Below are 15,080 nucleotides of genomic sequence, written 5' to 3' on the forward strand. Positions count from 1 at the left end.
TGAACAGTTCACTTGCTGTAATATTTTCAAAAACACCTAAATTGCTTGCAAGCCAGAATCTCATTTCAAAGCATTTAGAAACTTAAATTCCAATTCACTTCAGTGTAACTGATGCACCTGAATCATGTTGTCCTTTTCTAAATTTTTTCCCTAAGTCTGTTAAGGATCAGGTAGTCACTGCATTTAGGCAACTAAAGATGTGAATAGGTGTTTAACACCTTGACAACATGGCCCTAAGTCCCTTTTGAAAATGGGGCTCCTAAATCTCTTAGGCATTTCAGAAAAATTTACCCTTTGTTACTCTGTGTATCAGTTTCCTATCTGCAAAACAACAATTATAATCCTTCCTAGTCCTGGGGAGTAAAGGTGGGGGATAACTTCACGGAGATGCATAAGCTGCTCAAACGTTACCTTAACCAGGGTCTTTGACTACACACATCTGAGTAAACAGACAGTGTACTGAAATGGCTTTCAATTTCCCTTGGCTTGAGACTAGATTTGAATCAGTGCCCTTGAGATGAGCAGCTATTCCTTGGCAACTAACGCTATTCTAATAACAAAGTTCTTCTGTTTCCCATCAAGATAATACCTGTTTTCTAAAAGGTAATTTCCACTAATGATTATCAATGAGATTATTCTGTTTACTTTGTCCTGGTTGAAGCATAGTTGCTTTTTTTTTTTTTTTTTTTTTAAAGAGGTACATGTGTGCAGCCAAACAGGTTCCTGGTGAGGTGACTTATAAGCAGGGGGTTGCAGATCAAGAGTGAAGGGCATTGACAGAGTTGGGTGGGAGTCTGACCTGGATCAGTACCATGCACTAAGGAGACAGGATAAGGACTTCTTGCCAAAAAGAAACAGAGAGAGTTCAAAACTACTGTGACAAGGAGCTTAGCAGGTCAGGACTGAGGCCATTGGCAGAGCTGTGCATAGTTGTTATTAGAGGTATTAGTTTGGACAATGTTGTATCTGTCCTAGCTTGTCTCTTTAGTCTTTTCACCATCTCTCTCCCTTCCTCCTCAAAGGCACCCACTGCCCTCAGAAAAAGCCTACTTATATGCATGGACACACACCCTTCACCTGCCCAAGTCATTTTATCTATGTGCCATTTTTCCTTTCCCTCTAGTGGGACCAATGAGTGTAACTAAGAGAGAAAGAAGTTGCTGAGCAACTAGTGGTCCCTCGAGGAGGAAACAGCAATCCACCTGCACCTGCCTTCCCAGGTGACCTTCTCAGGTAGGTGGAGAAGTGCTCTTATCCTGGCTGTTTATACCACCATCCATGCACACCGTCCCTTTTTGCCAGTCTCCCTTGGATGGGATTCCTCCTCCTCCTCCATCAGAAAAAAACACAGCTCTCCTGAGCGCATTGAATACTCCATGTATGACCAGACAGGGCAAAGGCCAAAACGCAGGAACATGGCGTCAGATTATTGATCACTGAGGAGACCTTGGCCTGAGTAAATACGTGCCATTCGATATGTCTGTGCGTGAGTGTGTGGCCAGTCACACACAGAGCTGCATGTTTCAAAGGTAGGTCTGTAGCTCTGGGGGGAAACCCCAGTGTCTAGAATTAATCTTCTAACAAAGGGAGCACTTTTTTTTTGCTTGGTTTGTGGTTCCTTTTTGCTGCTGTTGTTTTGAAGGGAACCCTTGAAGGTGGACTAGAGACCCTCACCTGTTCCCTCCCACTTTGCGAGAGGGAACCCAGATGGGGAATGAAAGGTGACCACGGAGAAGCAAAAGAAGGAAACCAGCGCTTTCCATATCAACTGCATGCAGGGGCCGTAGGAGACAGGATGTGGTAGTGCTAAAGGATTCATCGTGCATTTCTGTGCCATCTTTGGTTGTGTTAGACATTTCTGGTGAGTTGCTTAATTTTTACGCTGTGTTTATGTGTCTCTATCCTGAGGGGGTGGGTATATGAGGTAGGCCACAGCATTTGGTGAAGAGAGAAGGCTGGCTAGTACTCACACACATGCATGCACACATACAAGCACAGACCACTGTACATGGACCCACAGGCATGAATACCTGAGGATTCAAGCACATTTTCCTCTCACACACTGTCTGGCACTCTTCATGCGTTCACAGTCATGGAAACAATCAGGTGCATGCATTATCAAATAAATGCTTGGGATAACGTGTCCTCTAGGAGGCATATCCTCATGTAAGCATTTTCATAGACTGGAAACCACACACACACACTCAGGCATGAGTGTCAGTGGGTCATCAAGGCGGCAGTCCATCTTGTTAGGTTATGACACGTCTTACCCAAAGACCACGGAGCTTGCAGGAAAGGGAGCAGACAGGAGGAAGATGGACCATTGATTGTTGTTGAATTGGGATTAAAGGTAATCAGAAGATGTTGGTCAGCAGGACAGTGAGGAAGACAATGGACTCAGTTGCCTTTGGGCATTTACCTCTTGCCACAGTCATATCCTGAGTGGGTTATAGCTCTGAGGTCCCATACAACAGGAGCTGGAGCCCACTACCCCTGTTGAGTTTGTAATATGGAAAGACAGGGTTATATTTACCTGTTCCTTTATAAATTGAAGGTCAGCTGAAGAGGCCAAAGGGGAAAGAACAGGAGAGGCCAGGTGTGATTGCAGTAGCAGAGACTGAAGTACTCTGAAAGGAGATACATGGGACAGAGCAACCACATGGAGATCTCAGCAATGGTCTCAAGTTTAGGTTAAATATTAGGAAGACCTGGAATATTAGGCATTAGATATTTAGGGAATATGTTTACAGGACAAGATCCTAAAGGCCTAACTCAGTCCCTGCCTCAGCAAAAACTGGATGAACTCCAACTGGATTTTGGGAGGAGTTTTACTTGTGAAAGCATGGGGCAAGGTCTCTGGTATTTGCAGGTAAACAACAAGGAAATGCATAGATAAGTGAAGAGGCACATAATAGATGATAGTAGGCTTGCTGGTAATGAGCAAGAGGCATATAGAAGAGCTGGCCTAATCATTGGTCTTCTGCTTTGTTAGGTGGCCATGATGGAGGCTGAAGAGCAGGAGAAGGATGTGAAAGCCTCATCTGAGGATGAACCTAAGAGCAGGACACAGGACTGCCTGCGCTATGCACCTCTCTGGATTGTCCTTGTTCTTCTGGCTGGTGCTGGAGTGCTGACCTGGTATTTTATAGGTAATGGGTGATTTGCTCTCTACACTGGGGCTGATATGGGCTGGTAAGGATGGAACTGGTCCACATCCAGTCCAAAGGAAGTCAGTGACTTCTGGACATACAGCAATGGATGACCACCACCCCATCACCTGCATATACATACAAACACCAGTGCCTTACTAGACTTCACATTCACAGGCTAATCTATCTATGTCATCTGTTGGCAGACTACAGACCACGGTTTCTGGAACCAACCATCCTGCAGTTCTACTCTGGTAGCCTCCGGATCCTCAATCACCAGTACTCCCTGGACCTTGGACGGCTGGAATCCAGAGCCTTCTGGACTGAATCAGCCAAGCTACAGAAGATGGTGGGAATGGTTTCATGAGTAGGGTTGCCCCTAAGGCAATTCAGGGAGTGGGATTATGGGTCACAGACATTCATGCAGATCAAGTTTTTGCTGGGGTTATACCACAAACAGAGAAGGCAGAAACACTGGGTCGGTTTCAGGTGGTTTGACATGGTATCATAGCCAGGTAGGTATCAGATGGCATTTTTGTCGTTACAGATGAAACAACTTATTCGTGCCACGGAGCTGAGTTCATATTACAACTCCAGCACAGTATATGCCTTTGGGTGAGTATTACTCCCATGACACTCATATGTGAGATTTATACTTGGGTTGTAACTTTGTTTGATAGGCACCTGCTTATCCGACAAGAGCTGCTGCAGCCTCTGTCCTTAGCCAATGTGAGCTCTGGATTAAAGCAGACTTGACTGAACAAAAAGAGGAATTTCCATCCTGCCAGAAATACTGATATCTTGAGATTTTTTATTTCGAGAAGACAAAATATTGATATATTTCATCAATGTAAAATTCAGGGAAAAAAACCAAGGAAATATCAAAAGTGTTGTTTTGACTTTTTGGTCCAAATGAAATATCTGCCCATTCTTGAATCAAAACATGAATTTAGTTTGTCAACCTAATATGAAATGCTTTATTGGTAGACACTGGTGCATTATGGGAAATGTAGTCTGGTCAGAAAACTGGGCCTAAAGGAACCAGTGGAATAGAAGACCTGAGAACTACCACTCCCAAAGGGCACCTTTGTGACTTAGGTAGATGCAAAGGGGAATGTCAACTTAACACAAAATAATTCACTTTGATTTTCCCAGGGAAGAGCACACCAAACTAGTTCTGCACCTACGGAAAATTTTGAATTTGAAAACAAATGTATATTTCCAATGGGGAAATTGTTTCATTCAGAATTTTTTAACCAGCCCTACTTGGAACAAAAGCTTGGCCTTCCCATGTCAGTCTTACCAGCTCGATCTGTTCTGGGTACTGTAGGATCTGTCTGCATTCACTGTCTTCTGCAGTGTACCAATGGCCCCGGCACAAGAGTAAAGGTTTATAATGGCCAGATGAACCATGAATTGTCACTCCTGAAATATGGATATTAGACCTTAATGGTCAACAGTTCAACTCCATAGTCAATAGTGAATAAATATATTTTCTACTTGAGGAATATTAAGTAGATGATAAAAATGAAATTAATGATCCTGAAAATGAAATTAATGATTCAGAGTGACCTAGACAAATCAGAAGATTGGGCCAAAAGAAATCTCATGAGATTCAATAAAAACAAGTGCAAAGTCCTGCACTTAGGCTAGAACAATCCCATGCACCAGTACAGGGTGGGGGCTGACTGGCTGGGCAGCAGCTCTGCAGAAAAGGACCTGGGGGTTACAGTGGACAATAAGCTGAATATGAGCCAGCAGTGTGCCCTTGTTGCCAAGAAGACTAACAGCATACTGGGCTGTATTGGTAGGAGCATTGCCAGCAGATCGAGGGAAGTGATTCTTTCCCCTCTATTCACCACTGGTGAGGCCACATCTGGAGTACTGTGTCCAGTTTTGGTCGTCCCCCCCCCACTACAGAGAAGATGTGGACAAATTGGAGGGAGGCCAATGGAGGGCAACAAAATGGTTTGGTAGATGGGGGACATGACTGATGAGGAGAGGCTGAGAGAACTGGGCTTATTTAGTCTGGAGGAGAGAAGACTGAGGGGGGGATTTAATAGCAGCCTTCAACTACCTGAAGTGGGGATCCAAAGAGGATGGAGCTAGACTGTTCTCAGTGGTGACAGATGACAGAACAAGGAGCAACGGTCTCAAGTTTAGGTTAAATATTAGGAAGACCTGGAATATTAGTAAAGCACTGGAACAGGCTACCCAGTGAGGTGGTGGAATCTCCATCCTTGAATGTTTTTAAGACCCGGCTGGACAAAGCTTTGGCTGGGATGATCTAGTTGGGGTTGAGCAGGGGGTTGAACTAGATGACCTCCTGAGGTCCCTTACAACCCTCATTTTCTATGATTCTATGATCTTACCCTACTTTGGGAAGGTATCAATGTCATTAAAACTACCATTCTTATTAGCACAAAATGGCTTGCAGACAGGTGAAACAGAGGGAACAAATATTGAACATCCCACAGACATGCTAACTCCTCTATTTTACTCAAGGTTGTCTGTCCAGGTTAAAACTAGAGCATACTGGTGAGACTGTGGCTTTTGGGGAGCTCACACTGTGAATAAAAAGAGCACTTGTCTCTAGGGCTGTTGTTATGACGATTTGCAGCAGATGTATCTGACTTGAAATGAACAGAAGGAAGGAATTTAATGTGCTCTTTCCCTGCCAGGGAGGGCTCCCTGACCTTCTTCTTCTGGTTCGCCCTTCAAATGCCTGAGAGTCAGCACAAGGGGATGACGGCTGAGAGGGTGAAGGTGACACTAGACAGGGAGCTTCTTGCCAGCATCAACAGCACAGGCAGCCTGTCTTACCAGACAGAATACAAGCTTGACCCAAATTCTCTGGTTCTGCTGGGTAAGTATCAGTTGCTCAGGTGTGACCTGAGCCATCAGAAACAGGGACTGTGGCCTATACATTCTTGCAGGGAAGGGTGAGAGTCTGAGCCATAAGGTATTACTGAAGGAAGAGGAGGAAGAAGACAAGTGTGTTAAAGAGTGGTAGGAGGGAAAGGAATGAGGGTGGGCAAAACACATGGAAGAGGGAAAAGCAGAAGACATAATGGATACAGGAACTGACTCTAGCACAGGGCTTTTCAACCTTTTTGGATCAGTGTAGCCCCGGTGGCTGGACACAGAACAGTGTGCCTCCAGTGGCTGGACGTGTTGGGGAGGTGCATGGCCGAACACGGCGTGACAGCAGCTGCCGCATGCAAGTTTCTCCCACCCCCCATGTCCAGCTGGGTGTGTGGCGCCTGCACGGCAGCATGGGATGGTGCATGGCGGCACTCTATCCCTTCCTACCCACACATACCCCCTAGGGCCTTCTCAAGTACACCTAGGGGTACACGTACCCCTGGTTGACAACCCCCGGACTAGCACTTCCTCCTTGCAGAGGACACACTTTTCATTGAATATAATTATTCCTCCTGAAGAATTATAGAGCCCTGGAGTTAGAGATGGCAGCAACTGATTAGGTAACAACCTTTTCTTTTCTCTGCCACCTCCCTCAGCTTTTGCCAGTGCAGAGTTGTTTCTTATGCAATGTGCTGCCTCACATTGAGCAGTCCAGCTGAAGATATCCATGGTTTCCCTTGGGAAACTGTTCCAGAGTCTAATAGCCTGAGAAGAGAACTGAACCTAAGACACTTAGATCACCCACTACTTTTGTTTGTATTACTCTGTAATTTCAGTTCTTTATATTTCACTTGGAAGTTTGTTTGCTTTTTATCACTGCCCAAAATAAAGGTCACTGCCTGCTAAAAAATGCTCTGGTGTGGAAGGGGCCAGAACTGAACTGGATATTTTAATTTAATGCACATGCTGTACAGGTCTTGATCCACAATGCAGCTGGACTTGGATCAGGCCACTAAAACAGTGATTCTCAGCGTGCCATGTAGTATTAGCACTGTTAGATGTGCAAACACCTAGACATGATTCACAAGATAAACCCAGAGATTTCAAATAGGAATCCTTAGTGTCAAAACCACTTTAATCTGTTGTGATCATTCTGACTTCTCTGAAACAGAAAAATTGCTCTTTTATTTTGCCACAATCAAGAAATGAGTGAAACTTAAGACCACGCATTTTCTGATTGGTACCTTGAGTCTCATGAGGGGTGCCATGAGTCTAACAATTTTGAGGACAACTGCCATAAAATGAGTTATGTTTTTGTTCTGTGATGTTATAACTCTGTACATGGAGCCCTAAATCACATTTTTAACTCCATATGGCATTGCAAATTCATCTCTCATTTGATATCCCTTTCCCTACCTAGGCCTCTTTCACTGTTGCCAGTTTCCAAGTGTCTCTTTCTCATTAAACACTGCGTTTCCAATTTTTTTTCCCTAGACATGCTTTCTTGCATTGTTTTAGGATGAATATGAGTGAGTTCAGCATACTCCACCCATATTTCTAACTTCATAGGCCCCTTTTCCTTCTATGCTCATTGCTGACTTCGGTGCCTTAGAATTTGAATAAATGAATTTCATTAAAATCTGTCTTTACTCCTTCTTCCAGCTTGTTAATGAAGATGATAAATAAGACCAAAACCTAACATCCCTCTGAAGACCTCCCTCAACTTAATTATAAGTTGCCATTTATTATAAACTGCTATCTGCAGTTTAGTTTCCAATGCTCTCTGTGTAACAGCACTCATATCCAAACCTCTTTGCATTCATTTTGCAAGTAAAATGTCATGAAAAACCATGCCAAGTGCTTCACCAAAATCTGGATGTCCTTCATCTTCTTCTTTCCCTTTCTCCACTAATTTTGTAATGCTATTAAAGAAAAGCAACCAATATTTCCAGTTTTTAATTCTTCTACCCTGACTTTTGTCATTATTATACTAGAATCCAAGGCTAGATTTGCTGGGTTTATTGTCATGATCACTCTTCTTTCTGTTTTGGAAAACCAATACCACATACGTGTAATTTTCCCCAGCTCTTCTTATTTCTCCAAGACACTGCAAAATGAACTGTTAGGAGCTGAGAAAGATATAATAGTTTGGAAAGGAGTATGGCAAAGTAGAGCAGGGGACAATGAACAGGTTCCTTATATTCTATATTAGGAGCTTTACTGGGTGACCTTAGGTCTGTGACTTGATTTGTATTGTATTTATTCTGTAAAATGGGAATGCCAGAGTAATAAAGAACAATAATTTGTTAACAGTTTCTTTCCCCTGCTGGTGTTGAGGCTTAGCTAATTAACAGGCATGAAAGTTTTGTTTTGTTTTGTTTTGTTTTATCCTCCAGGTCCTCAAGTGAAAGCTGCTGTATAAAAATATGTTGTTCTTATTTCTAAGTGTGTTAGCTGCCTCTTTGATCCCAGACCTATTGATCTGTGCCAATGCAAAGCTCCCAAACCTGCACTTACACTGTTTTTATTAACAGCTATGCACAAGCCAGCTGGCTATCTCAGATGCATGTGCACCAGGGAATGTGCTCCAACTACAGGAGTTCATTGCTTTTCGTTCAAAGACTCAGTTTTATATTTCCCTAGCAAAAGCTATCTAGGAGCCTGGAGAGACAGCTCATTTATACCTTTCATTTACATTTATCCTGGTATAAAATAAAAGGAACAGACATAGTATAGGAACAGACCTATACCATTGTAATTTTGTCCATTCCAGTCTAGAATTATTTCTGCAAGAAACAGAGCTAGGAGCACACTGGTATAAGTTACTGCCCTGTAAGTATGGTCTGCTCTCAATTTATCACAGGTAGCTGCTTGTTTAAGTCAAATGGGCTATTTCCTGTTGTCTGCTACTTAGTGTCAAAGTGCTGTAAGAGCCACTTACTGCATGCTCTCCTGGGGTAGCTACCATCTGTCCACTTAGTGTTCAGAACTGATATAAGTCACACCAGTGTAAATGCATCACTTGTCCAGGCCCTAACCCAGGTGCAGCAGATCAGTTTTTCCCTTCTCTCTAACCAGTCTGCTGTTGGAGTCTGTCTATTCCCTCAGGACATCTTCCTGAGAGTCAGGACAAACCTTTCTGATCCCTTCTCTCTCCCCTGTCCCCCCCACCTCTTCTCAAGCCCATCAAATATGAACTGAATGAATTGCAATCTTTCCCTTGAAGTGTTTAAAAATAAAAGCCTTCCTAGTCAAATGAGCTGTTGCTGGCTTTTATTAGGAACAAGTGATCTTCATCTGTCATCTCCACCCTGACCTCATCACCCCAGCCAAGAAAGAGCTGATAAGTCAGAGCTAGAGCTAGGCTAACCACTATGTAACACTATTTTTTTACAGGTTTCCAGCATTTGCTGACAGACTTTTCTTTATGTTCCTTGTAAAGGGAGATTTTATCAGGCAGTTCATTTGGAAGGCATTGTTCAAAAGGGGCCATTCTCTCCCTAACATTTTGCCTTAGGGGCTACAAAAAACCCCTACTGTTTTCAGCAAGGGATATTCAGATTCTATAGTGTTGAGAGTCAGGCTTCTGATTTCATATTTCCCTTTAATTGGTGTTCTTGCTAGTATACCCCCTTTGGATTGCAGCATCCTATTAAGGCATTCTTCCCTCAGCTAAACTTATATATCTTGTGGTTGCTCGTACCCACCTTCCCTCTCCGTCTCCTGTTTCCAGTTGGTTTCTTCCCCTGCTGACCCTCTCTTTGAGGGCCAGTCCCAAACCCTGCTGAAATCAGGGGATGGATCCCTGTGGGATTTGGATCCTTCAGCTTCTTCATCCTGGCTCACTCCAAGGGGTGGGGGTGTTTCACCTAGCTTGAGGGAGAAGAGCTGAGGGCTGTGATCATGGGAGGTGTGGGAAGGAAGGTGCTTCCCTACGGTAGCTCTGACAACAAGCATGGATGGTTAGGAGAGCTAGCTGAGGTATGAATGGGAGTGGTGGCTTTGGTTAATGCCTGATGTTAATAGGAGGGACAGAAAATGCCTACAACAGCATCAGGTGATGGATAAGAGAAGGGGAGACATGTATGGCAGGATGAGGGCCATGAGCTGTGGGTTGCAAGGCCTATGAAAGCCTGGGCAGAGGTGGGAGAGGTGAGCCCAGGTGAGATGGGAAACAGGGGGATGACTCAGATAGATAAGGGCCATGGAAAGGAAAGGAAGTGCCCAGTGACAGTCAGGATGATTCTTTGGGAATGGGAAGGAAGTCCATGGGATTTTAGATGCTACAGTCTTATGTTTTTTCCTATCTTTATATATTTCTTTTCTAACAGAATCCAGTGTGAAAGACTTATTAGTGCTGAAATCCACTCTGGGTAGGCTATCTTTTCCCTTTCTTTTTTGAGTTTGTTATGTTTTGGGTGGAATTATGGTGTGGCCAGAATCATTATTGGCTTTTCTGAACCAGGACATCAGGGCAGTTGAGGCAAGGAGAATCATACCCAGGAGGCAACAGTACATACAATGGACACCACTTTCAAGAGCAGCTACATGATTTAGGAGCCTATGTCAGGTTGATTCTCAAGGCCTGCAGGTGCCTACATCATAATTGAAGCTGAGACTTAGAAGTCACACAGGTGTTTTTGAAAATTTTGCCCTGTGTCACAAATGCTATTGCCGATAGCTCTACATGCTCAGGCTTTGTGGTATGTGTGTGCATGTGGAAACTCTCCCTGTATTTCACCATTTCACAGCTACAGACCTGGAGAGATTTAGAAGAGTAAAAGGGAAAATAGACAAGATGCCCAGTAAAGCAGGGTAGGTTATAGGGTAAAGAAGAGGGGGGCCACGAACCAGGAGAATGAGGGAAGTGGAAAGTAAAGTTTGACTGCAGGTCTGCCTAGTAATTAGAAGAATGAAATAATTAGCATGGTGTTAGCTCATGAGTGGGGACTGGTAACATTGAGAGGAACTGGGACTAGTGAAAGGGCAATTGAGGGGAACTAAAATACAGTGCAAAGGGATTATTATCACTGTGAGAAATATGGGGAGGGAGCTGTTGTCAATGAGAAGGACTAGAAAACTAGTACAAGTGATGTCAATGGAAAGAACTGTTAGACCACAGAGAATAGATTGGTGTCACTAAGAGGAACTGGGTTACCATGAAGAGAAGAGGGAAGTCACTGTGAGGAATGGGGATACCAGTAAAAGGTCATGGTGTCAGATGCAGAGCAGCACAGCTCTATGTTTGGGGCAGCTGTCCAGTGCCTGGAGCGTTGCCAGCCCCTGCTGTGATGATGGCAGCAGTACAATCAGTATGGCAATGGCTGCTTTTGCACTCCCCTGCAAAAATGGCGCACAGAGCTTCTGCCTGGGTTTCCCCCCTCAGTTATGCTATTGCATGGCGTGACCAAGAGGAAATAGGATGCTAGTTGCCACTGGGAGAACTGGGAGACCGGGGGTACAGAGGTTGTTATGTTGCTAGAAAGAAATAGGATTCCAGGGGAAAGGGACCAGTGCCACTGAGAGTCACTGTGAGCAACTGGAATAAGTGTGAAAATAAACTGAGATCAGTGGGAGAAATTAGGCTAACAGAGAGCCTAACCCCATACTAAGGGCTTGCATAAATACCCTAAATGATGACTATATTATCAAGACTACCCCAAGCACCCCACCTCAGACTGATGACACTCTGATGTTCTGCTTGTTTCGTGGTTTCAGGTTGTTACAGATACAGCTATGTGCGGGAGAATGAAGCCCTAAAGCTGAAGGGCCCTGACTATTTGGCTTCCAGTTGTCTTTGGCACCTCCATGGCCCCAAGGGTCATATGATCAAGCTGCATCTGGAGTGGACCCTCCCGGATTGCAGGGACCGACTGGCCATGTATGACGAGGCTGGGCCGCTGGAGAACCATCTCATCACCTCGTAGGTAGCTTCCTATGACAGTGGTACCAAATCTTGAGAGTGGTTGAAGGAAAGGAAAGCACAGGGTGCTATTCGCAATGCAAGGGCAAGGAAATGTCCCTTACACAGATGAGAGGAAATGCTCTTGGATGCAGCATAATAGAACACAGTAGTAGAACTCAGTGTTGGGGGATATTATTGAGGCAACCCTGTAGCTTAGCAAGTTTTTAAAAAAGTAGTAGGTGAAGGTGTTCTTGGCAGCCTCTGGGTACAACGACAATGTTTTGCACTTTTAGTGCCTCAGAGACCAGAATCTGGTAAGGGCCTAAGAATATGAAAGTCATCTTCAGAATAGCCCAGCTCTGTTTAGGTACAGAGGCCTTATAAGGAGCATTGCAGCCTAGGGACAGCTCTTCAGTTGATGTAAATGGATGTAGCTCCTTTGATTTCATGGGAACTGTGCTGATTTTATGCCAGCTCTGGATTTGATGTCAGGGTTCCTCAGAAGAGGAACCTGTCATACATTAGTACGAAGGATAAAATGAGGGGTTTCTTGAAGGGGATAATGTTCCCCCAGCTTAGAGTTGGGAACCAAACAAGGGGGTATCCTTTGGTCTAATATTCATCATGAAGTGGTTTGGCTTGAGAAAAGGTCCTAACAAGGGGGACCCCTTCCATACCCAGATCTGAGCCCTGTTTTCTATGTTACATCTTGATTTGTTTTATCAGAGTCTAGCAACATGCAAATCTCACTAGAGGTCTGGACAATCTCATCTGCTTCTTGTCTTTCTCCCTCTCTTCTCTCCCTCAGTTCCCTACCTTCTTTACACATGGTCATCCCCCTTCTCACTTCCTCCTGTCTCTCCTTTCAGAGTCTATGGCTGCAACCGTCAGGAGCCCGTAGTGGAGGTCCTTTCTTCAGGCCATGTCATGGCTGTGGTGTGGAAGAAAGCAATGTACAGTTACTATGATCCTTTCATGCTCCCTGCTCAAGGCAAGATTATCGGTGACCAGATCATCCCAGCCAAATGCCTGTCTGACTTGCTCTTGAAAATTTTGAGGATGGAGATTCCACAACTTCTCTAGGTAGCCTGTTCCACTGCTTGACATTGTCATAGTCAGAAAGTTTATCCAATCTCCAGCCTAAATTTCCTCTGCTGATCTTGACCATTGCTCCTAGTCCTGTTCCCTACAACCACAGAGAAACGCCATCTCCATCCTCTCTATAATCACCCTTCAGGTATTTGAAGACTAATATCAAATCCCCTCCTTAGTTTTCTGTTCTCCAGGCTAATAATCTTAGTTCTTTCATCTTGTTTTTTTAAGTCTTGTTTCCCAGGCCTCTAGTCATTTTTGTCATCTGCAGACTGGACTCTTTCCAATCTGTCCACATCCTTGTTGAAGTGGGGGCCCCAAACTGGACACAGTATTCCAGGTGAGGCCTCACCAATGCTGAATCGAGAGTGAAGAATTACTTCCCTTCATTTGTAAGTGATACTCCTGTTAATACAACCCAGTATGCTGTTGGCTTTTTTTTTTTTGCAACAAGAGCACACTGTTGAATTATATTCAGCTTATGGTCCACCCCCAGGTCCTTCTCTGCAATAGTGCAGCCTAGCCAGTTGTTTACCAGTTTGTATTTATGCATGCTAGGTATTCTGTCCCAAGTACAGGACTTTGCACTTACTTGAATTTCATCTAATTGATTGCAGACCATTTTTCCAGTCTACACAGGTCATTCTGGGATCCTAGCCCTGCCTCTCTCTAGAGTGTCTGCAACTCCACCCAACTTCGTGTCATCCACAAATTTGCTCAAGCACACTCAAGTCCCATCATCCAAATCATTAATGAATATATATTAAGCAATGGACCCAGGACAGATACCTGGGGAATTCCATGTGATACCTCCTCCCAACTAGACATTGAGCCACTGATAACTACTCGTTGAGCATGATGATCCAGCTACTTATGTTTTCATTTACCATTCTTTCATTTAGCCTGTATCATTATCTTATTAATGAGAACTATGTAGGAGACAGTGTCAAAAGCCTTGCTAAAATCAAGATATATCGCATCTTGCTCTCCCCCATCCACAGAGCCTGCCACCTTATCATAGAAGGAAATCAGGTTGTTTCAGGCATTACTTGCTCTTGTGAATCAATGCTGGCTGTTCCTGATCACCTTTTTCTCTTCTATGTGCTTCACAATAGATTCCTTGCTTCTATGATTTTTCCAGGTGTCAAAGTCAGGCTAACTGGTCTGTAATTCCCTGAGATCCTACTCCTCCTTTTCTTATAGATGGCACTATGTTTGCCCTTTTTCAATCATCCAGACCTCACCCAACCTCTGCAAGTTTCAAAGAAGGACATGGTTCCAAAACTACCTCAGCCAATTACTTCAGCACCCTAGGATGCATCCCATCTGGCTCTGCCAACACTGAAAGCATCTAGCTTCTCTAAGTAATCCCTAACTATGTTCTTCAGCTACTCTAACTGTTTGTCTCCTTCCCTATCTTGTACTGCCAACTGTACTCATTATCTGGTAGTATGCCCCTGTTTGTGAAGACAAAAGTAAAAAAAATTCATGAAATACTTCAGCCTTCTCTGCATCATCTGGTAACTAGATTGCCTTCTGCATACTCCATAGGGACCTATGGTTTCTTTGGTCTTCCTCTTACTTTTGACATACTTGTAGAATCCTTTGTTTTTACCTTTTATGTCCCTTGCCAGCTGCATCTCAAATCATGCCTTGGCTTTCCTAATTTTCTCCCTACACACCCATGTGATACTCTTAATGCTCTTAGTAATATGACTAAGTTTCCACTTTTTATAGGATTCCTTTTTGAGTTTCAACTCATTGAAGAGACTGCTGTCTAACCAGGCTGGTCTCCTGTTGCACTTCCCATTCTTCACATTGCATTGCTTGCTCCTGCACCCTTAATATGGCCTTCCTTAAAGTACAGCCAGCTCTCCTGGACTCCTTTTCCCCTCAGACTTGCCTCCCAGGGGATCCTGCCCACCAGTTCCCTGAGTTTGTTAAAAAGTCTTGCTTTTCTGAAATCTAGTGTCTTATTACTGCTGCTCTCCTTCCTTCCCCCCTTAGGGTCTTGAACTCTACCATTTTGTGGTCACTGTCACCCAAGTTACCTTCCACCTTCATATTCT

At 44.0% G+C, this 15,080-nt stretch overlaps 1 protein-coding gene across 1 annotated transcript in view; it reads left to right on the top strand.

Moving 5' to 3' along the window:
- Positions 1-2,997: 2,997 nt before the first annotated feature.
- Positions 2,998-15,080, top strand: part of TMPRSS6 (transmembrane serine protease 6) — a 33,409-nt gene continuing 21,326 nt past the window's right edge. Inside the window, exons 1-7 of the mRNA XM_090043087.1 lie at positions 2,998-3,149; positions 3,356-3,498; positions 3,697-3,764; positions 5,831-6,015; positions 10,346-10,387; positions 11,733-11,937; positions 12,789-12,946. Of these exons, the coding sequence (XP_089899213.1) occupies positions 2,999-3,149; positions 3,356-3,498; positions 3,697-3,764; positions 5,831-6,015; positions 10,346-10,387; positions 11,733-11,937; positions 12,789-12,946 (952 nt within the window). The 5' untranslated portion in view covers position 2,998. The remainder of the gene's footprint in view (positions 3,150-3,355; positions 3,499-3,696; positions 3,765-5,830; positions 6,016-10,345; positions 10,388-11,732; positions 11,938-12,788; positions 12,947-15,080) is intronic.

This window comes from Crocodylus siamensis, chromosome 4 (assembly GCF_052110815.1).
Source record: "Crocodylus siamensis isolate JL-2025a chromosome 4, ASM5211081v1, whole genome shotgun sequence".
NCBI classification, from domain to species: Eukaryota; Metazoa; Chordata; order Crocodylia; family Crocodylidae; genus Crocodylus; species Crocodylus siamensis.